The sequence below is a fragment of the Chaetura pelagica genome, unplaced genomic scaffold (genome assembly GCF_000747805.2).
Source record: "Chaetura pelagica isolate M959 unplaced genomic scaffold, ChaPel_1.0 scaffold80, whole genome shotgun sequence".
Lineage (NCBI taxonomy): Eukaryota > Metazoa > Chordata > Aves > Apodiformes > Apodidae > Chaetura > Chaetura pelagica.
In genome coordinates this window covers 1578357-1602748 of record NW_009951946.1, presented here as the reverse complement: position 1 = coordinate 1602748, position 24392 = coordinate 1578357, and the positions used below count along the sequence as shown (strand labels likewise).

The 24392-nt window shown below is 39.4% G+C and overlaps 1 protein-coding gene across 1 annotated transcript; it reads left to right on the top strand.

The window, feature by feature from the left end:
* The first annotated feature begins 747 nt into the window (after window positions 1-747).
* SMPX (small muscle protein, X-linked) lies at window positions 748-13954 on the top strand. Its single transcript, XM_009997197.1, has 4 exons — window positions 748-884; window positions 4491-4550; window positions 9498-9587; window positions 13799-13954. The coding sequence occupies exons 2-4, from the start codon at window positions 4512-4514 to the stop codon at window positions 13937-13939; spliced, it is 270 nt and encodes an 89-aa protein (XP_009995499.1). The 5' UTR covers window positions 748-884; window positions 4491-4511; the 3' UTR covers window positions 13940-13954.
* The last annotated feature ends 10438 nt before the right edge of the window (window positions 13955-24392 follow it).

Below are 24392 nucleotides of genomic sequence, written 5' to 3'. Positions count from 1 at the left end.
GGGAACAGGAGATTGCACTTCTGGGAGTGGAAACATGAGGCTGTGCCCCACACGTGACTTGGTGTGGCTGATCTTCAATAGCCTTCACTGAAGACAGCGCTCACAGGTAGCATGAGCACAACTGTATAATAGCATTTAACTTCCTTCTCTAGCTATTGCAGCTCCCCTACACACTGTTCCTTCAGCTTCTCTTCATCCCCATGCTCTAAGGTTCAGCAGCTGGCTGCTGTGGCCTCACACTGAAGTACTCCTCCCCATGAGCACGCTCTCCTGTATGCAGGGACCCTGTGCTGGGAGCCTGAGGCAATTGCTGTACGAGTTTGCTTCCAACCTGGCACTGATACAGTCACATTGGTGTGGCATTCACCTCCCATGGTTAATCCCTCCGAGGTGGGTTCTTCATAATTATGTCTCCATAATTATTCCCTTCTCTGATGTGGCAGCAGGGAGGCAAGCACTGCCCCAAACACCATGGGAGGAGTTGTGCATTACTTTCTGCCACCGTATGCCTGGTGCTTGTGAAAAACCCAGAATGACAGGGAGAGGGAGGGCAGGAAAAGGACCCCAAGGTGTGTTCCTTCAACACCTCCTGCTTGACACTTGAGCCCTGGTTTCACGATGGTCGAGTGTCACAGGGGACCAAGTTACAGGGTGAATCAAGCTCTATATTTAGGAAGAACAACTGGAAGCTATGACAGGAATTCTCTTTTACACTTTGCTTCTCAGCCGAGTCCCACTCCAGCCTGGAGCAGCTCTTAGTGCCGTCCGGGCTGAAAGCATCAGAGCTATTTCAGACACATTTAAAGGATCACAGTCCATACCTCAGCTGGTAGAAGAAGGTACCTCTTTCAGCATCGAAAGGAGGTGCACATACTCACTTGACGGTTTGGAGCTTTTCTTATATAAGTAAATAAGTAAGATAATCTTGAAGGGGTCCATTAAAAACTTGAAAGACCCTTATGAAAACTCTTTAATAAGTGCTGTGAGGTGACTGCAATAGTTGTGAGTTTCTGCTTATTTTAATGTCTTGTTCAGCATATCAGTGTATTCAGGGCAGATTGTTATAGTTATTACTTCGTAGTCTGTGGGGATCTTTAAAGATATAAAACAGAAAGTAATTTAAATACCTAGTGACTCACGAGCAGCCTAACCGTGTGTTAGCTCAGATACTGTAGTACATAGGTACATGTTTATTGTTTTCTATGTGTTTGTTATGGCTAGGGAATTATTATGGGGAGGGGGGTTGATGGCAATAGAGGTGTTCTTTCACCAGGAGCTTAACAGGTAATTGTAGCGGAGACAACTGTGTTACAGAAAATGTTACCGTATTTGTCTAGAGCATGTACTAAGTTTTGTGTAACAGACTGGAAGCTGCAAAGTGGGGGCTTCTCTTCTTTCCTTGTACTAGCTGGCTCTCACAGTAGCGTAGTTCCTGTCTAAGCCTTTTAATAAGATAATACACTGCAGTTCTGTGTCCAAAATACCCGTTCTGCTTGATGCTGTGAGTGCAGCATGGGGGAAAGGACAGCTTCCAGCTGGGGTAGGGGGAGGGCCCTTGCCCTTGTCTGTGTGCTACTGTACGTCTTTTGTGCAGATTACAAAAGATGGTATTATCTCATCCTATGTAAAGCGAATGGAATAAGTCAGCTTATCATCTTGCTACAACACTGTCAGAAATTATTTTTAGCAGATGGGCAGAAGATAGGTCCTTTGTTTCTCAAAGCTTCAAAAAACCAAAGATTTTCAAAACACTGATTTATTTCACTGTAGCACTCCTGTATTTCACAAGTGGTCCTGCTCATGGGTACTTTCACTGCAAAGCAAGCGAATTTGGAGGGGAAGTCTGGCATGAAACAGGGGCTCCAAACTGAACTAATGCTGCCTTTGCTTTCTAAGTTTGGCTCAGCATGCAGCCCATAAAAGGTAAAAGGTAAGGTGTGGGGAGGCCAGAAAGACACAGAGGAATACAGGCTGCCTGTGTCTGCATTTCTCTAGCTGTATACATCTGAAATCCTGCTGTGGAAATGAGGGTGAAGCATGGGGTTTTTTTCAAGTTTGAAGAGCTCATTGGAATGCCAGAAAGAACTTAATACAATCAGTGTGGCACTCTTGACTCTCTCATTGAGACGCGTGGTGAGAAACCAAAGGAATTTATAAAAATAAACTAACCACTTCAGTAATAGATACATCTGTAATCTAAGGTTTATCTCCCTGTGGTTGATGGTTAGTATTGCTCTGGAGGGAAATTCAGGGAGGGGAAGGAATGGGAGAAAGCCAAAGATGGTCTATTTTTACTCAGTAGTGTTCTGTTGTCCTGATTTTTCTGGCGATAATGAGGACAGCATGAACTGGTAGGAAAATCACCTCCTCCAAAGGCAGTCCTACACGATTGTATCATGCATCCATCTTTAGGAACGGGTGTCTGATTGCAGTCACTTCAAACACAGACTTCCTGTGAACCCAGAGCACCTCACTGAGGAGCACTATTGCTGTGCTTGTTCTAAAGTTGGGATTCTGTATAAATCCTTGTCCATTGAGCTCTAGGTGCCCCAAAAAATGTGTATCAGTGTTTTTGCAATGTACAAGCATGCAAGACGGAGAAGTACATCTTAGCTTGAATTTCTTTGTGACGGTGTTCAGAAAGTAGACCCATTTTAAAATGTTTTTATTTCCTGTGCTTTTGTTTCCATTTTTCATTCTGATTAGGAAGAGAAGATGATAAGAAAAATTAATTAAACTTTTCTTTATTATGGGTTCTATCTTTCCAATAATCTGGAGGATTTTTTGGTATTTGTCTTTGGAGTACAACTACTGGTTAACAGTACAATTATTTTTAGGCATAGCAAAGATATTCAAAAAGGAAAGAGAGAGAGTGCAGCAAATCCTTTTGACTTTTTGAAATCTGTACAAATTTTGTCATGAACTTGAGTGGCTGAGATTTCATCCCCCAATCTGAATTCTAAAGTTTTTTAAAAATACCTCTGATTTTAAGGTTGTATACGTAAATTTAAATATACAATATAAATACACAATATATTTATATAAATACACACTATAAAAGTCACAGGAAGCGTGTTTTCATTTTGCACAGTGGGATTTTTTTTCTGCTGGATTCGTTTAGTGGAAGCAATTGAACCCCAAAGCAACCTAGGAAGATTATGTCCTCTGATTTAGTGCCGTGTCGGTTTGGACAGCACTCTACAGATGAGAGTGTGAGCATAGGGAGACCTCTATTGGCAGGTCATTTTCCCTTACCTTCAGCGCTATACACAGGTTTAAAGTCTATGTGAGAACGTGCAAGACCAGGTCTTCCATGCAGCTCTGGTGATAAACTTTCTGGCTGACATTCCAGGCTGAAGTAAACCTGTAATTAATCTGTACTTTTCTTTGGCACTGCCTCCATGTGACAGTTAAACTCTTTGGAGTACCAAAGTCTTTGACCCACTTTTGACTTCTCAGTGTGTTTCTACTATTCTCTCCTATGCAATTTATTACTTTTCTCGGTGTTTTCTTTCTCATTTCAGGTTCAATATTGTAGCTAAAATATGCTGTACTTTGTCTGTGGTCACTGAGTTCTGTCTTGAACTAATTCCTCACCTTTTAGAATTGCTATCTTATTTTGCATTATAATGAGATAGGTTAAATAACCAGACTTTGAGGAAGGTCTAGTTCAGTTAAAATCTTAATTCTCTATGAAAGAATAAAAGACTGAGACAATGTTTCAATGAATCCATTAGTAAAATGTTTTGCCTTTTTTTTTTTTTTTTAATCTCTACAGAATAATGTTACTTTGGTGTATTTCCTTTTGTTATTGTATATTAACACTGTACCAGTCCATATATCTATGCCTGCATAAAATTATATGGAAACTTGTGATTTTTTTTTATCTTATTGCCAAAGAAAATAAATAAATTCATATGATCTCAAACTTTGAAGAGAGGCTACTTTATGCTCTAGAAACAGTCAAACAGAACAGTTTGACCATCTTGATCCTTTTCAGTCTATAGACATTCAAGATTTGCAAAGGGTTTTTGAGTGAGAAAATGAATGTGTCTTCATTTATCAATGTTTTGCAGCAAATTATGCTTTATTTGAAAGAAGGTTTGAACTGAGAGTTTTAATAATTCCCATATACATACTGTGACAGAAGTAATCATACATTGTTTGTCCTCAAATGCTCCCCCTAATTCTTACTCATTTTACAATGCCATTAAGGTTTGAGAGAGTCCTTATCTGTGTTCATTATTGTTTTTAATGTGGGAGAGATAGCTCCATTTGTGGCTATGAAATATTAATTGGAGAAGCTCAGGTGTTCTGTCTCCTTCTGACATTCAGAAGGAATAACTAAGCAACTCTGAAACTGAGACAGAAACAGGAGCTGGGCAGATGAAATGGATGCCTGTCAAGAGGCAGCATGGGTTAAGTTCTAGCTTATCTCCCCTAGCTATCAGAATGTCAGAGCCTGTAACACTTTCCTATTTTGCTTGCAGGGATAAGCCTCTCTCTTAAAAATGTCAAAACAGCCAGCGTCACATGTCAAAGCCATTCAGGTAAGAGGCAGCATTTATGTTTCTAATATGATACAATAATAAATCCCAACCTCCATTGCTTGGCAAATTGCATTTTTCTGATACAAAACAGACCAGAATTGCCAACTTGGGGTTGCTCTTTTAAAGTGGAAAGCTTGGTACATACGAAAGCACTGAAAAAGTTTGACCTGGAGAGCATCTTATGATCTGAGCTGATAAAAAACTGGATAGGTTGGTTAATGGCTTGCTTACATGGACTTTCCAGTGTTAGGTTATGACTGCTGGTAGATAAGCTAAGCAAAACATCTACATAATTGATCAGCATTATGAGTAAAATTAATTATTGCAACTATTAGATCTTGCACAGACTTAATACAATGCTGGAAGAATTATAGGCTAAGAAGATAGTATAGGTATTGAAGATTTTCGTGTCTGCATTCCTTTACGAAAAAACCCCACAATTTCTTATATTTGCTTAAGAAGCATTTTATTTAAAAGCCAAAGTAAAATGAGAGAAATATTGATGTTTTCATTTACAAAATTCTTGTATATCACATACCTGCTCAAATGGCATATGCTCACAAGGATGAAGTTCATTGTTACATACTGGTAAAAGAAATAGCTGGAGAGTTATCCCAGTATCATCATGAAGGAGGATCATGAAGACTATTTAGCTCATGCTATCGTTGCTTCTTGTTAAAAGGCCAAAATACCTCCTGAGCTCCAGATTTTTAGAGAACTTCACTGTATTTTGTAAAATGCAGTTGTAATCAAATTTTCCCACGTGTCCAGATTACCTTAAAATGACTTAAGACATACAAAACAGGATTTCTAAAGTCTGACCTATCCTCTGTTTCCCCAAGATAATATTAACTCCATGCCTGGAGTATCAAGAAGATTAATTACCCACTGGGTAGACAGCATACTGAAGTTGCAAGACACTGTAAAAATGCTAATTTTCTTTATCATCATCAGCTCCACAGGCACAGTCATACAAACTACTGTACTCTATTTCAGTTGAAATTAACAGAAACTTGCCATTGATTTCAGTCAGTTCAAATTTTCATCCCTCTTTGAAGTGTCTATGGAAATCTGTATGATAATGAAAAAATGTAGATAATTCATATCTCAAAAGTATTTACATTTTACATATAAATTGTATAGGCTCATAAAGATATTCTTAAGGAATGAATCCAGCTTACTGCTTTCCTCAAAGTAAAGAAGTTATAGAATCCTTTCTAGTTTTACGATGACTGCCCAACTTCAGAATGTAACAAAATACTTCTAGTTTGTCAATTTTAAAAAGTGCATTAAGTACCAAGTTTAATATTTTAAGAACCTTTAATATTTGCAAAGGTAATTTGAATAGTGAGAAACATTACAGCATAAACTTTAAAATAAATGTCTTAAATTTAGTGTGAACATTTGCTCCAGCAGAGAGACTTGGGCTTGAGTTGATGCCTATTGCACTTGGAGAACTATAAGAACATTAACTCAAAATGTTATGTTACTTTTATATATCGTGATTCATATATTATGATTCTTTCCTATTTTGTGCTATTATAGTAGGGCCAGAGTCCCCTGGGGAATATATGTCGTGCTGCAGTGATGAACATGTAATGACATTTTACTAAACCAAGTATTTCATGTCCCCTTGAATCAGAAGTGGCTTCTTTCTGACCATATGAGATATACACTAAAATCTTCACTTGCCAACAGCCAGTAATACAGATACAGGAGAGTTAAAGGTAGCAACTTGTTCCCAAGAGTGGTTTAGGGTGATAAAGGACCTGTTAATTCCTGGTAACATTCATTAATGCCTCTCCCTCTCAGTGTGTAAGAGGTCGTGTATAGCTCTGGCTGACAATTATTCTACCTACAAACACCAATCTCAGCTTTCCCTAGATATTAAGGGTGAGGGTTTCCTATTTTATTTTTTATTTTATTTTTTTTCTGAATTGCAGTCAGTTTTCTCTGTAGTTCCTGTAATTTTAAATGTTTTTTTAACTTCAATATGTTTACACTGAAGTGGCTTTCCAGCTTGTTCAGTCATCCTTCTGGACAGCCAGGAATGGCTGTGTTGCTGCAAAACTTGTCCATAACAGCCCTCAACTCGTGTGTGGGTGCCTGTAATTCAAGACCAAACAGTTCCTGGTAGGGATGTACGCTCTCTAGTAAACAGCAAGAGGAACATAAACACATCTCTAAGTACCAGTTTAACAGAGTCAAACTAGCAATATAGGTTGTATGTTGTGCTTACAGATGTTTTTCCTTTGGTCTGTTCAGAAGACCTGAGTCTGGTACATCAATACATGTACCTACTCATTATGAAAACTGCAGTTACATCCAAAATACGGTAGATGCTTTCCAAAACCAAAGGAAGATGCATGCCCATTAGTTTTAATAATTAGTATGCTTAAAAAGAATAATCACACCAACAAAGCCTGTCTAAAGCAATTGCAGTTTACAGCCTCAGAAGTCTGGAACAAAATATTGCAGTGGATGGGGAGCAGGTGAGGAAGAGATCACTGAGGTTCCTATTTCCATCCTAACAGACAAGTGGCAAGAGCCCTGAAATGTATATTTAAAACAAAATTGCCAACTCATGCTGATCACAGCATAATGCAGTCCTTGAGGAGCTATGCTGGGGTACAGAATTTGGTCTGCTCTTCACCTATTACATGGCTGCTCATCTGCAGGAAAGGGCTGGCATTGGATCAAGAGAGAGATTTACAGCTCAGGAACTGGTCAGGAACTGTTCAGAAATCAGTTATACTTCCCTTTCATACTATAAATATTTTACTGTATAGTATTTTTTATCAGATCCAGACGGAGCTAAACTATGTCTTAAAGGCTGCTCATTACCAAGCTAATATTTCGTGTTTGCATCTGTCTTGTCCAAATTCTGATGTACATGCACATATTGCAGATAAAATAGTTCAAACCACTTCTGTGTTACAGATTATTGTGAAAATGCTGAAGAAGACCAAAGAGTTGTTTATTTAATTTAATTAGCAGTCTGGCACGTAGTGGTTAATTTTTGTTTCCTGAGCCATTTTCAGTCACAGTTGGTCTGTCAATCACAGTAGGAAATGCAAGGGCTGGGTATGGGAATTACCATGCTCTGGTATGCCCTGCATGGCTGCGGGCAGCTGGCTTTTGCCTCTGCTGGCTCCAAGGGGAGGGAACGAGTGCCTGAGTTCAAAATGAACACCAGGAAGAGAAATAACTCTTAATGTTTCAACTCCACAAATGTGTATGATCGTGCTAGCTGTAAAGTGCAGAGAAGTTTCGTATTCAAAAAAAAAAAAAAAGAAGCTGCCTGGAAGTACCAGAGCCTAGCAGAGGAGATGCTTAAAATTAAAAATAGCAAAGCTGCCTTTTTCCACTTGTAAATGAAGTAAGTGGTTACATAGTGTGAGGCTGAAAATTCCCTGTCTCCTGGGAACATAGGAAGTGCAGATGGAAGGTATCACAATATCTAAACTAATGCTTAGTGGAAAAAAAAATCTGAAATGGATACCCAGATGTCTAGAGTGTACATGGCCTCACAGACATTTGCCAGCCCCACTGAAATGGCAGCATCACCTTGCATGAATTAAATAAAGGGAAACAGAAAAACAGACTAGAGGGAAAGGTGCTCATTTCATGGTAAATAGATTCTTAATTTGCTTGACATTTGACTGCAGCTGTCAAAACAGTTGTTACTGATAACAGGGGGCTGTTTTCCTGTGGTTACCCAACCTGGGGCATGATCTGCAAGACCACAGTTTGAACGGAAGAACAGGATTATTCATCTTCATTTAATGTAAGTCAGTCAGATAGTAAACTACAGCAACACAGCTCACTGTTGGAAGGTTCTCTGTTTCCGCTCCATAACATTACCAACTCACCCCCTGTTTCTACCAGTGGGAGTCATGATATTTTGGTGACATTTCCTAGGAACAGCTTCTCTTCTGAGATCACAAGATAAGAATAGGTATAAATTGTGCATTTAGTTGATCACACCATTTGACTTTTAAAATAATCCAGGCTAGGTCACATTGGGAAATGGATACATTTTAGCTGCTCTTTTCTAAGCAACATTTTCTGCTGTTCTTTTCTCAAAAACTTTCACGTTTACGTTATCTATTATAAGCCCCATTTATGTTATGGCTACTGGACTTCTGCCCTAGATAAAAAATCAGACTGATGCAGTCATGTGGGTATCATTCAGGCAGGAGTTTGCTAAAGCCAGGGGCTAATGGTCTCTCTAGCTTTGGAGCCGTCTCAGCCTGCCTCAACCTGTGAGCCCCTGCTGCAGATCAAGTTGGGGCCACTGGGCAAAACCCAGCAGGGCCTAGAGGGTCAAAAATCCTTCCTGCCTTTTCCCACAGATTCTCTTTGCAACTGAGAGGCGTATTTCTAGGACTAAGACATTGTATTTGCAGTTTGTAGCAAGTGTGGGGACATTTTGTCAGTAAAATCACATTTTAAACACTTGTGGCTTAAGTTTGCTCAGGACAGGCTTTTCTTGCTTGAAGTGAGAACTGATGTCACTGGAGGAGGGAGGGTGACCCAGTGGTTTGGGTATTATTGTAGAATTTGAGTGATTTACACTTAATTTCTGATTCTGGCACTCACTTTCTGTTGTACCTTGGCCAAACTGAAGCAGACCCAGATGCCTGAAGACACTTTGGTTTCTGGTACACATTTATTTAAAGTCCAGTGAAATCAGGGAGCATTAGACCAAAATGCAGAACTTTTTCTAGGTATCTTTACTTTTTCACTTTCCATCTTTAAAATGGAGATGAAAGCACTTCCCTTTCCCGCAAGAGTGGTGTAATGGTGCAAAAATTGAAAGCATAAGTGCTCAGAAATAACAATAATGTCTATACTCTTGTCCCATCATTTTTGAGTTTTGCCTTTTACCAACTGTAAGACTGTTTATCAGTCACTATTATATTAATCCTAATTTCCTTCTCACAGGCTAATATTAACATCCCAATGGGAGCATTTCGACCTGGTGCAGGCCACCCTCATAAAAGAAAAGAACTTACACCTGAAGAAGTGGAAGAGGTAAGAAAAAAAAAAGGAAGGGAAGGGAGGGTGTTGATCTTGAAGTGAGAACTGATGTCACTGGAGGAGGGAGGGTGACCCAGTGGTTTGGGTATTATTGTAGAATTTGAGTGATTTACACTTAATTTCTGATTCTGGCACTCACTTTCTGTTGTACCTTGGCCAAACTGAAGCAGACCCAGATGCCTGAAGACACTTTGGTTTCTGGTACACATTTATTTAAAGTCCAGTGAAATCAGGGAGCATTAGACCAAAATGCAGAACTTTTTCTAGGTATCTTTACTTTTTCACTTTCCATCTTTAAAATGGAGATGAAAGCACTTCCCTTTCCCGCAAGAGTGGTGTAATGGTGCAAAAATTGAAAGCATAAGTGCTCAGAAATAACAATAATGTCTATACTCTTGTCCCATCATTTTTGAGTTTTGCCTTTTACCAACTGTAAGACTGTTTATCAGTCACTATTATATTAATCCTAATTTCCTTCTCACAGGCTAATATTAACATCCCAATGGGAGCATTTCGACCTGGTGCAGGCCACCCTCATAAAAGAAAAGAACTTACACCTGAAGAAGTGGAAGAGGTAAGAAAAAAAAAAGGAAGGGAAGGGAGGGTGTTGATTTTTTTTTTTTTCCCCAAGGGAATCCCTGCCATTGATGGAAGAAAGCCTTTTAGTCAATCTTACAGCACCATATACGAATCCTAGGCATCACAGCTGAACATGCACTTGTCATTCATGGGGATAACTGGCCAGATACTAACCTCTTTGTATATTTATTACTCTGGTTTTGATGCCAAAGCACCTGTATGAATTTAAACTGTTTCAAAGGTATGTAGCTTTACTTCAATAGCAGCATGATATCTACTGCCATGAAAGAGAGACAGGGTTTTGCCAGCAGTATTTAACCAGATGGGAGTTAATGGAATGCATCAGGAAATGTTATAGCAAGGCTTTGGAAGAATATGCTCCTACCTGCTGCCCTGCAATGGGATTTATTGTTACAGCTTAACAATATTGGAACAGGTTTTCCAACCTTTTGGTTTTTTTGCAATATTTATCAACAAGGAGAGATTTAATGTGGAGGTATTTTCAAATTAAAAACAGGAACTATAAACCCATTCACTTGCATAGGAAAGAAAATACTCCATTTTAGGCTGGATTCTGTGTTTGCATGCCTGTGTTTTACAGAGAGTATTTAGCACTGAGTCTGGAATATGAAGTCCAGCTTATACCTTAACCAACATTGATCACAAAGGTTATGTTTAAACATGGGTATCATATGTCTGGATGATATTAAAGCACATTATTCACCATAAATATTTATTATAAATAAGAACTAAAACCAATGCTTGAAGTAAAGGCAATGGGATACTCCAAACAAAAAAACCCCCTCAACTAAAGATGGGTGCTTATGGCTTCCTGGACAGCTGGCTAAGTTTGGCCTTATAGTGCCCACCCAAAAACTGGTCCTGCTGGACCAGAGCTGCACATGCTTCCCAGATCCAAAGGCAGGAAAGGGTCAAATTGACCTCATACAATCCATCTGCCTCTGGCAGGACTCGGCCAGGTGGACTTGCCATGCGGATGAAGCTAAGCTGTCATGGCTGGAGGGATTCTTGCTCTCATGCACAGCAGAACAGAGCTGTGAGGACCAAGAAGAAGGTGGATAGTCACTTATCTCCAGCCATGCAGTAGCACTGCTGGTGACTCGGCCCCAAACAAGAAACAGTCAGATCAGTTTTAGGTAAATCATCAGCTCCTTCTGACCTGGTACAGGCACTTAAAACGGTCATGTTCAGTTCTGTAAGAGCTAATTCTTCCTGTTCTGTCTAAATAAGACAGATATATTTGATATAAATAGTGCTCAGTTTACAGAGAACCTTCCTGAAGAAATCAAACCCAGGCTGACCTAACTCTTCTTAGGAAGATTTTGAGAAACCAAAACCAAACATACAAAGTGATCTTGAACACATATTGTGGTTTTCTTCCCTGGAAAAAAATCAAAGCATGTTCTCTTTGCAGTAATTAAACTGTTGAAGGAATGCATGCTATTAAGTAGAAACTAATACAGCATGTGTGAATTCTGGTTATATTTGAGAAATAAAATAAATGACTTGTGGTGATAATTAGATTTGGTTGGGTAATTGAATATTGCTTTGCTTCTCAGTAATGTGAATACTATATGTGAGACAGACATTATGGAAGTACTTGGCCCCAGTTTTATAGTTATTATGCAATCTAAGCAGTGGGAGTAAAGACTACAGAAGCAGATCTTGTAACAGGAATAAAATAAAACCACTACCAGTGGACTTATCTTTTCAGCTTTCTCATCACGTTCAGTTTTGCAATACAGCTTGTGATTCTTTGGATCAGCTTTAGATTAATACAACTTTCACTAACAGTGCTTAGCATTTTTCACTATATTTTAAAACCTTGGCAACAGAGATGAGGGAAATGTGAATCTTACTCAAAGTAGTGATGGATTCAGAAGGCAACACATATTTTTCAAGGTCAGTGAAGTTGAGTTTTTAACACGCAAAAGAAATGGGGGGATGGGAATTTAAAAATTAGCTCTTCTCCATTCAGTGCATTTCCATGCAGGTATTTCTTAACTCTTGTCATATATCTAAGTTAGTCTTTTGACTTCTTCCAATAAACCAAAGGCCGAGGTCTGATTTCAGCTGTGCATTGCACATGGAGTGGGTGATATAGGGAAGGATGCAGTCATAAATAGCACACATTTGGGATTAAAAGGGAAAGCTAACATCAATTTACAGAGCGCTGTGTCTCGAGAACATGGTCAATGTTTGCACTGTTAGTATGATGAGAAAGAATGGTATTGTAGATGGCTTGAAACAGTATTTTTAAACAGTAACAGCTATGGGGGCTTAGGGTATGGCATTTTTTTCTTGTTTATTCAGATTATCTATCAGTGCAAGCAAACTGTCAAAGGAAACAATACAAGCTCATGGCTTAAAGATCAGACAGGAAAAAAAATGTAGATTTTCTAAAATTCCCGGTTTATTTGCTACTTGGTATTACAAAATGTCTGCTTTCTCATTAGCATGTGATCCATTAGTCAGCAGAAAAAAAGAGTAGTTTTCTGACCAATAATATTTGACAGATAGCTTTGTAATTTTACAGATGAAGTAAAATATTAAGAGTTGACTGTTCAAGATCAACACATCTTTTCAAAAAGGATGGCTAATGCATCTAAATACTGAAGTGAATAAAAAAAGGAAATTAAGAGTAATTAAAAACAAAAACAAAACCAAAAAAAAACCCCAAGCAAAACAAAACCCCCCAAAACATTGTGAAATTATTTGAAGTTAAATATTAATTCATCTCTGATCCTACACCAGTACCCCTCTATGCCAGCTTTATAGAATAAAGAACAGGCTAAGTGAATCTTAAAGTCCCTACTGGGAAACTGCTCCTTTGAAATGTTGCTCAGTCTAGAATAAAATACATGTTCTACCTCACCTAAGAGCAATAGCACAACCAAGGAAGTGCTAAGGAATTACCAAGGACTGAAATATTTTGGTCCATTGGGATGTTAGCTGAGATGTTTGCTGTTGTGTAAGTACCATAATTTAGCCTGAATTTTTAGACTGTCAGCAAAATAGCTGTCAAGCACTACCTTAATTCAAATGTAAAAATGACAAATAAATGTATGGTCTTACAACTGAGGTAAATAAAAATTAAACATCAACTCAAACTGAGCTTGGATGGAGCTTTTGCAGTCCCTAACCTACTATCATAGCTCTTTACCAGAGCTGCAGAAGAGCATGATGGTTTTCTTCCCCAATTGGCTGGCAATTTTGAGAATCTGAAAGGAATTAGATGATAAAAATCATTCTCCCACTTTTATTCCCTAAAATATAAAGTATCTGGGAGTTGCCTTTAATACTCCATTCAGTTGATTTTCTGCCAATGATCTGACACTGTAAATTCTTACTCATTTACCAAAAGTTCCATATTCCTCTGCACTGAGCACATTCTACTTTGTTTTTTATTTTTCAGAATGCTTTTAGAAATTTTAGACAACAATCAACAAAATATCCTGTCTCTTCTGATCACTTTCCCTTCAGTTTACATTGGGATTGTATTTATTATAAATACATCCTTTCTTGTTTCTCAAGTAACTGACCTGTGTTCATGCTCAAGAGATTGCTATTGCAGCAGTAAGGTCACTGACATATTTTTTTTGCAGAGTGTTCCTGCTTCAACTGAGGAGGAGAAAGAAAAGAAACATCTCCCAGGAGCTAAGAAACTTCCAGGTCCTGCTGTCAACTTGTCAGAGATTCAGAACATAAAGAGCGAACTGAAATTTGTCCCCAAAGCTGAACAGTAGCTGGAATGAGCAGGTGAGTAAATGAGAGGTTCTTTGCACGGCTCTAGGAGAAGCACGCTGATCCAGAAACCTATTTGTGTCAAAAGATGGCTTTCCAATTGCTTCAAAGGACCTGGAATCACACTCCATATATCAAAATAGAAGAAGAAAAGTCATAATCCTTTGAACTCTTGATTGTTTCAAACATGGTATATGCGGGATACTATATCTGATTATATATGGCACCCATCAACTGGCCTAACAAAAAGTGCATTCAACTATTAGGAGTATTGAACCCAGCCTAAAAATACCAGCTTCTTGCTTTGCAAGTACAAGTTCCAGTTTTACAGAACATGGGACTTGTATTTGTACACACTAACTACAAATAAATATATTACAATGCAGATGAATTTATTGCGATAATGGACAAGTAGATCAGTATTTTTAAAAAAGCTCCTCTCGAACAGTAGGTATTGAAAAACATTTTATTTCTGTAATTCAAAACTGATATGCTAATGGCTTGACATATTTGATCACACAAACATACTGATGCTACTTGTGGCACCCAAGGACTTGCTACATATCTGTACGGGGCTCAGAAATATGATGTAGGACCTTGGGGAGATCTGTGCTCCTCTGAAGTGACAGCTGGAGACCAGGCTCGCCCCAGACCTGGGACCCTCAAGCACTGAAGGCAGCACCAGATGCCTACAGTTTGAGCCACTGGTATATAACTAGCACCACAGCTCTAACATCTTGTTTTATTTAAAAAGAAGCATTAATCACTTCAATACAGATTTCAGAATTATTTCTGTCTAGTTGCAAATAAGACCAATAAGCCTCTGTTGTACTACAGTCTGAATCTTGAAGAAAATAATGATATTTTCTGTCTATTAAATGATCCTCTGATTTTCTTTGAAAAGCCTGAGTCAGTAAAGATGCTTCAGGCAGTTACAATGAAAATTCAGGTGTGCAGAAATGTGTCAATACAAAACAAAAACAACCCTGGCTACAATAAGAAAATTATAGTGGTGCCACATAGTAGTAATGTGAATTGCCAGTTGTATCTATTGACACAAGTCATTTAAACATGTGAAGAGGCAGGGGAGTTCAGCTAAGTAGAAGAACATTATCTGGAATTTACTGTGTCAAAACATAAATGAAGAACAGAAGAAAGGACAGAGCAGCACAAAGGGGTTCTGGGAAAGCAGAAGCACTATGGACCAGGAATCTTGAAGGCAGTTGCATATAATCTGAGTGAATTTCCCTAGGACACAGTGCCGCATAAAGTTATTTTAATATGCAGCATAAATATGCAATTTAGAAGGAAAAAATGTTTCATTTTTTCTTGCTTTTACCCTGCTGTGTCATAATGTTCCTGTTATTCTAAAGGAAAAACAGGGGCTTTCTTTTCAGAAAACTTAGGAAAAGGAAAATTAACATTTTGTAAAATGTAACATTGTAGTCATCACACTAAAGGAGTGCCCAGAGAAATGTGAATCTTTAATGCTGAAGCTTTAAAGAGTTTTTTCTCTGTGAGAGATATTTATACACAAATGTAACCCCATATGTATTCTCAGATGATTGCTATTTTCAACATTTAAAACAGTTTTTTAATAATTAGCTTATATGTTTCTGCCAGAAATATATGGGTTGTGCATAGAGATATACTCTAAATAAAAGAATTCTACAGAAAGATCAGTGAAGTAAAGGGCATCTTGAATACTGTGAGGTCATTATGAAGTAATTTCTATCTATCTCCATTCTTCTTTCATTGTTACATTGGTTATCAGGTTCTGCAAGTGACACAGATTTCTAGATTTTGGATAGAACAGTCACAGATCATGTCTGAAAACTTTTCTAGAACAACTTTTTCTAGTTTCTAGAAGTGTTGGACACACATTACTCACTTGAGACTAGAAGTTTGGGGTTGGTTGCAGTGTAGAACTGAGTATGTGCATAAATGCACATTCCTCTTTCACCAAATTAAGAAACATTAATAGACTTGGTAAGGTCATAGTTGTAAGTCTAACAGTTTGTGGGAGGGATATAATTAGTAAGATGTCATGAAGCTGGATCCACTGAAGGTCATAGAGTGCTTATCAGTGAAGATATTCCTGTAGTCATCCCCTGCTGCTGGTTTATCACCCATAATTAACTAATTAGCATACTCTTCTTTGTCATAAATTATTTTTTTTCTTCCACAGACCTGTAGATGATATGTTTGATGCAGCTATTTTTAATATTCTTGAGTTGTGATTAATTTTCCTTTTCTCCATCCACATATCTTTTTTTTTTTCCTATTCCCTTTGCATGTGTGTATTTCTACCTGCACAAGAGCAAAACATATGCAAAATAAAATAGTAACAAGATAGCACCTGATGATCAGCTGAATATATGTCTTACTGGATAACTAATAGCAGAAAGCATTTGTGACAAATAGAGCCTAGTATGACTGAGATTTATTCCTGCTTGTTGTGGTGTGTCATATGATCACCAGTGGGGTGATTGTGCCTGAAAATTGGCCTGGGCACAAAAGGATGTTTCACCTGAGAGTATATATAACTGCAACCAGTTACTGCTCTAAGTCATGTTTGGTTTCTTGATTAATTCTGTACCCCTTCACATCTTGTGTTCTGAACTGGGGGGATTTGTGTAACAAGACTTGTTACAATGATCTGTGGAGGGCCATGGAGTCTGACTGCTGAATTCTGGTCTTAAAGAACCTAAACCTTCAGCTTCATCTTTTCCTCTCAAAGGACACTTTCACACTTACTGAAGGAACTTGTAAAAAGGCTAAAAGGGATCTTTACTGCCTTGAAGTTATAGCAAAGTCTGTCATGAGCATATGGGCAGCACTGTTAGCACTGTGTTCTGGTTGTGTTTCGAGAAAGGACTTGTCAGGATCCTCATCACAGTTCTGCTTGGAATTTGGCCAGGCAAGATTGCTGAGCTATGCCTGGGCTGTTCCTGACAGGGTCACCATCTTGGTCAGGGTGTGAGAAACCATGCAAATGTTACCTGCACATAATCTGTTGTATTTACTTGGAACTCTACAGGGAGGGTGGTTTAACTGAAGAAGCTGAACAGTAGTTCTGTTATCAGGGCTAGAGAAAGAAGACACTTGTATTTTGAGGCCAGAAGATTAAACAGCTAGCAAAACTGACAGGATGTTCCTTGTTGCTATTAATTATTTACAAAAAATGTCAATTGCTCTGGGTTAAAAATATACATTACAACTTTGTCCACTGAGTACTGTGGATTTGAATTATAGTTTCATGCTGTATAATACTTTTGAGCAGCATCTCAGCCATCTACCTCTCCTGATGTCACTGCTCTGGTATACTGTTCAATGATTGTGTCTTATTCCTGTGCTCATATGGACCAGAGGGATACAGTTAAACTGCTGTACAGTAACAAGCAAAGTTATTGCTGTTTTGCCCAGCAAACATGTCCAATGCATTGCTAGGAGAGGAACTCTGGCATTCTGTGAGCTCTTGAAACAGCCCCCATTTTTAACAAAATGTGCTCATTTTTACATCCAGAGGATGCCAAGGTAGGTTAGGATGCTAAGAGCAGGAAAAACAGGGTGAAGAATGAGGAGGTACTGCAAGAATTTCTGTCAGAGGAGGCTCAGGGGAATCTCATCAGTGAGTACCTGAATGGAGGGTGCAAAGAGGAAGAGCCAGGCTTTTCTCAGAGGTGCCCAGTGATGGGCCATCCCCGGGTACACTCACTGTTTGGCTTGTGATGATTGCAAAATACTTCCTGTGGTTTTCTGCACTTGGTTTCCTACCATCCTGCTGTCTTTGCTTCAGAGCTCCCAGATTAGTAGCACTTGGGGATCTCATGGCCATCCATCAATTTTGCTAAGTCACTTCTGTTTGTAAAATTGTCCAAAGAAACAAGATAATTTAGGGGGTTTAGGATTTTTTAACAGCATGCTTAGGGTCCTTTTGGTTTAGTTTCCAGGTTTTTTGAGTCTCATTATGTCATGCTTCCAGACTTCAAAACAGAAGAACTAGAAATTTATTTTCAAAGAGAAAATTGGAATCCCCAGGACATAATTTAATACCAGAGGAACCTTTGCAATCATGTTATCTCCTCAATGGGAAAACGTTATTCATGTTTTGTTTCCCAGAGTTTTTGTGTTCAGAAATAAAAATTCAGTTCATTGTCTCTTAACACAGCCTGCAGATGTCCATCATGAACTGAAAGTCTCCTCTCTACCACTGACAAAATGCTGTGGTAAGCCCACAGCATGTCATTCCTCAGGCCTTTGCAAGCCAAGGAGAGGTTTCCTTCAAGTTTTCTTGTTGAATGGTGGAAGTGAGGAGAAAAGCAGACTGGAGAGACTCTGCTTTCTAGATGCCTAAGAAGCTTGAAGATATGCGTTGAGAGATTGGTTTTACCAAGTAAAGAACAGAACAACAAGTTTCTGTATAAACTAGGTAGGAAAAGATTATGTTTTGTGGTTTTGAAAAGTGACTAATAACTGCAAAACAAACACTGAAAAATCAGAAAACACTTTGTTCCAAAGCAAACTGTAGGAATGGATTCTCAATATGTACAAATGAGTACAATACTGTACTCATATTTTTTCAAAATGTACAAAATGAAAAACAAGTCTTTTATTTCCAAGCTGTGTCTTTAAGCAAAGTGTTCATATTACTGGAAGAGACTAGCACAAAGTAATAACTCAGAGAACTCTCTACTGATTTTTAGAACATGAGCATGTTATTTACCTGTCTGCCTTTGCCTTACTAAAGAGTTTGCAAGTATGTAGAGATGAATAGGCCTTTACACATAGATACATTTCTTTGAGCCTCTCACTTTAATTAATGCCCTTTAAATAACAAAATACTTCTCAAGCTAGCAGTGTGGTCCCACAAATCTCTGCTATGTCTTTGAAGGAGGTATGTTAGTTTCTGGGAAAAAGTTCCAAGTATTTTGTTTGAAACCTGAAAATGCTCCTTTAAAAAAAAAAAAAAAAAGTCACTGCTATATAATAACTCCTGTCCTGTGATCACTCTGTTGATGATTTGGAGAAGATGGAATGACTGATTATGAAACCAGCATGAGCGAGACTGAGTAGGAGAGTGATATGGAGGAGGGCATAGGAGAGAGCCTGATGTGCACAGGCTGCAGCACCAGGAGAGTGCAGTGCTGGTGCCCCAAGGCCATGGAGCAGTTTCAGCACCTCAGGGACATTCTGTACATAGGTGATAGGGTGGTGGCTGTCACTCAGAACAAGTGGATGGTCGGGATGGGGAGTAGCATCAGGTTATCTAGATATCTGCAAACGGGAGGAGTTATGTATGAGGTCCAGCTGGGTCACAGTACTGAGAGGTTGTGGAGTCTCCATCTCTGGAGACATTTAAAATAGGTCTGGATGTGTTCCTGTGTGATCTACTGTAGGTGAACCTGCTCTAGCAGTGTGGTTGGACTAGCTAATCTTCAGAGGTCCCTTCTGACTCCTATTATTCTGTGATCCTATGTGATTCTGTGAACTTTTATTGTCAGATTCTTTAGTGTAGAAACCCTTATGTTCTCATCAGTGCTGTTCCTGATAGGTTTTTGTATGAACTAAACCTTTTAGTCAATTCCCTGAGCTGGAAGCTATTTCTGAGTTGACATCACTCAAATGAAGCTCTGAAAGGCAGGAGGCTTCCTGTAGATACCAGACGTGGAGAGATCAGTGAAGTGAGAAGATGGGAGACAGTCAGTAGACTTCTCTTGTTTATCTCTGCTATATGTATTAAGAGATAATTGGAATGAACTGCAGCATTAAACAATAAGTAACCCTGGAATGTATCCTCTTTAAACTCTTGGAACAGGATAGCAGGAATCCCTAAAACTTCAGCTATTTGCTGTGTGAAGAGATCCTGCTATTTTGAGAAGGCCCAGTGACTTAAATAGTGCTTATCCTGAAGCCCATGCATGTGAATTAATGCAGAACTAATTGTAACCAGGGAACTGTGGGCATTAGAAGCTGTCTGAAGAGTGGCAAAGAGATAGTCCTGATCACCATTAAAGAGTTATGGGTGAGATGAGGTTTCTCTGTGCCTGGAAACTGTCCCACCAGTGTTAGGTGTGCCTGGGGCACTCTGACACTGTAATGACAGATGTCATCAGGAACCCAAAATAATAAGTAATTCCAGTCTCTCTAACCTTAAGCAGTTAAAAACGTGTTCAGCACAAAGGTTTTCAAGTGCTTACATCAGAGTTAAAAAGCTAACTCCTTTTGGATACATGAAGTGCAACTTCCTACATTATTAACAGCTCGGATAGTTTTATCAAATTTACATAAACTGTAGCCAATTAAGTTGACAGTATGATCTGAAATATCACAGCTCTGATGTGATAATTGAATGAATTTTCTTCTAAATTTAGTGCCTCATCATTTTGTTTTATAGTTTTTATTCATTTCAGTTGCTAGAAGACTACCTAATTATGTTTTCACAGCCTTGTGCTCAAGTACCACATAATTTACTGCATCACTTTCTTTGTCATCTATTGCAGATATCACATGAGCCTTGTGATTCCTAGAAGTGTCATGACCCCTACTCTGTACTTGGGATTAGGTCTGCTTCATCCACCAAATTGCTCCTCCTGTGCCTTGTTCTGAAAAGTGTAGCACTTTTTATTGCCAAGGCCACCTCTATTCCACACTTGTTTGCAAATTTATTCTGAGAATAATAACATAGTACACTGGTAGAGCTCAACATACATAGGTAGAATATTGTATAGAGGTAGAGCTCACCATTACAGTCATCCCAACATCTGTTGCCCAGTTGGCAGCACTGAGGAAATATCATACTACAGATGTTACTGGGTTTTGCTGTCCCTATCTGCTGCTTGTTTAACCTCCTAATTCCACTTGGACTTGCAGCAGCAGTCTCAAATACTGTATTCCATGCACTAAGAGAACAAAGTACTCAGCATAAATAAACACTTCCTCTGGGAATATGTATCGGTTTTACTCTCAGCATTGGACACACTTTATTTTTCACATTTGATTTGCCGCAGGTTGTATCTAGTTGAAAGGAAACTCAGCTGAACTAACCTTTACTTCAACGTAGGAACAAGTATAAAGTTTGATTTGGTCTCTCTCCATTTAGTGGTTATATTAGTATGACTGTGTTTCTGACCACAGACAGCTGAGCTGCATGTACAGACATGGATTCAATAAGAGCAGAATAAAATTCTCAGACCTGGTGCTCAGAACTTACTCCCCTACTTTGGTAAAGTTGCCATAATATTGCTTTTAACCCAATGATTCAGTTATCCAACTGATAAAAAAATAAATGGAGTCCTTCAGGTCTTAGCTTTTCTGGGTCTTTGTTCCTGTTTGTTGCCTTGGAGCGAACCTTTTCTTAAAATTGCTGTTACTCCTGCACAGTTTTACAAAGCCTTTCACGGTATAGAAATATAATCTTGGAGCAAACAATAGCTGTGACCCTGAATGCACTCAGGGAAGAAAGAGTGGTGGCTGTCCTTGCCCTGTTTCCCAGCAAATGAACCATGGGAGAAACAGGATAACTGGCCCATGCCTGCTGCCACATTAATGTGCTTTAGCAGCGGTGGTAGCAGCAAGACCAGCGTGCACAAGGGGGGAGCAGGGCTGGCAAAATTGCTTTTCCTGAGGAAACATCAAAGAACAAAAAAATTCCCCCCAAGCCAAACTGCTGCTACTGCTCTGAGAGAAGGACATGATGGCAATAACTAGATGGTGTTATTTCAAGGCTTTGAAAGGTGCAGCCTTTATATCTAAGATGAAACCAGCACAAAGTGTGCACTGAAATGGAAAAAAATACATATCTGAAGACTTGAAACCAAAGGTTTGAGCTGAAATAGGCAGAATACAAGGAAAAGAAAACTCCCAGTTGTTTCTGTGTTTGCAAATCATGCAGTTCTTGAGTACCATGTTCTTCCCAAAAACTGTGAAAGATCAGGGCAGAGTATGTCCTCTGCTGTACACAGCAGTTCATTAAGGATCTCAGATCTTTCACTTTTGAATTTCTCGATTTCCTTGGTTTTGTGTTTTTAGTGAAAAAAAGTTGAATTGATCTGCCTCTTCAAGGCCTGAATGGAAGCTTTTATTTGGGAAGAAAAAAAAATTTAATAAAATCTTTCTGCCTTTAATTCTCAAGACAATAAGAGACTTCTGTGTGTGAATGCAAGATGCTTATCTTCAGTTTGCAGTCCATTTTGCTGAAAGTAAAGTGAATTCAGACAGGCATATCTTACATGTATCCTTTTTTCTTCTTTTTTTTTTTTCTCAGTTGAAAAAATTGGGGCCTACAGGAAAGCTGGGCAGGGACTTTTTACAAGGGCTTTTAGTGAGAGGACAAGGGGAAATGAATTAAAACTGGAGGAGGGGAGATTTAGGTTAGACATTAGGAAGAAATTATTTAGTGTAAGGGTGTTGAGACACTGGCACAGGTTGCCCAGGGAAGTTGTGGAAGCCCCATCCCTGGAAGTGTTATAGACCAGCTTGGATGGGGCTTTGAGTGACCTGGTCTAATGGGAGGTGCCCCTACCCATGCAGGAGGGTTGGAACTAGATGATCTGTAATGTCCCTTCCAACCCAAACCAGTCTATGATTCTATGATTAATCCTTTCATTCAAAAGCACCAAATTAGGCAATGATGTAGCACTGCAGCCCTTCTTACTCTTTTCTTATTTTTTCTTCTTACGTTGGGCGTATCTGGGAATAGATTTGCTGTTAGATGTGTGAACATTAAGTTCTGAGGCAAATCAGTTCTGCTTTTTTTAAGGAAAAGCTATGTGGTGTCTGTCAAGTTACTGCAGTTTAATGCATTAGTAGACAATGCCTGAGTCTCTTTTGAGCATGTGCATGCTTCAAAATCTTTGACAAGCCCATAGAAAACCTCAGTGAAGATGTTAATGTTCTGCTTCACATGCATAAAGAAAAAAGGAGTTAAACCTGTCCAAACACCACAACCCTGCTGATGGCCGGTAGCTTGCTGGGTCACAGAGCAGCTTGGTCACATGTCCAAGTGTACAGTTATTTGCAGTTTGGTTAAAATTAAAGAAATCTGTTTCCCTAAGGCAGGATGAGAAGTAGAGGAATTAGATCCAACTTCTCAAATGCCTAACTTTAATAGGCACCATGGAGACCATGGCTGTAGACTGGCCCAGAGAAGCTTTTGCTGATCGGAGGTTAGAGGCCTCAGTTTTGAGCTGAAGATCGACCATCTTTCAGCAAAACAAAGTCCTTGGGACCCCACCTGCAGTGAGAGTCTTGACACCTAACCATTTCTGTCAAGGCAAATCTATGGTATGAAAATCATGTGCAAAGGCATTAGGGTGCCATGAGACAATGGAGAGCTCCTTGACATTTCTCTCCAGTGGCTGGGATTTTATTAACAGCACAGAGATCAGATACCTTTTGGGCAGAATGATGCAGGCAGGCATTTCTGGTAGCTGGAGAGGATGGCAGAGCAATGCATTGCACAGCTGTGTATTCATTTGCCTCAGAGAGGCACTACAAGCCTACCGTGGAGGTGGTGCTCTTGCATGAGCTACCAGCAAATGCAACTGTCTGGACTCCACCTTCTGTTAAACACATACTGGCTGGCTGGCTTGACCACTAAATGAAGGGAGCTGAAGTGTCTCAGACCCTGGGGGTAGGCAGACAGGAGAGTGCAGAACAGATGGCCCAGAGCCTATGGCACCACCTTCTGCCTTGATTGCTGTGTCCTGTGGGCTGAATCCAGCATTGTCTTCTCCTGGCAGAGTCCACTAGCATTGCTCAGGGACAAGTCCTAGTGCCTCTCAAGAAGAAACTGGCCGTAAGGAGACATGCAAAGTTACAGAGAGAAGAAACGGCCTTGTAGACTCCCACCTCACCTACAGTTTCCAGAGTCTCTGATCCCACAGGTCCATTTAGGTCCGCTGCCCTGCAGAAACCTGCTCTTCTGGCATCTCAAGAAGATGGTACTGCATAAGATGTTAAGAAACCTTGAACCACTTCTGCAAGCCGCACTATGAAGCTTGTGTGGAGAGCTGTTTCAATACAGCTAATAGAAAAAAAATGTCTTCCCAGGGGCTTCAGCAATATCCAGCCAGGAGCCATTTCCCTCCCCTCACACCAGATTAACAGTGTGAACTGTCTCGTCCAGATTCCCACCTGAGTATTTTTTAAAAACAAGAACAATTTGAAAACATGCAGGAGAAGAAATGTGATGGTGGCCCCTCCCTTTTACCTTGGCCCAGCAATTATCACACACAGACAGCCAGGATGCATGAATAAAGCACAACAATTCCTTGTCCTCCTCAAAAAGATTAAACTTCACATTTCTTGCCTCTCTGGAAATTGCAGACTACTTTGGCAGGGAAGACCCTTTGTAGACTTGGAGCTAGAGCTAGGCTGCTGTGCAGAAATGAATTAAAATTAATCTGCAGGCAAGTGAGCCTAACAGCATCTTAGCAACGTGGAGCTCAGCTG

Bases quoted from the DNA above. Each gene is read 5' to 3' on its own strand.
- SMPX (XM_009997197.1), top strand. From the start codon at position 4,512: ATGTCAAAACAGCCAGCGTCACATGTCAAAGCCATTCAG. The intron at 4,551-9,497 runs GTAAGAGGCAGC...TCCTTCTCACAG, and splicing joins CACATGTCAAAGCCATTCAG to GCTAATATTAACATCCCAAT. The intron at 9,588-13,798 runs GTAAGAAAAAAA...TTTTTTTTGCAG, and splicing joins CACCTGAAGAAGTGGAAGAG to AGTGTTCCTGCTTCAACTGA.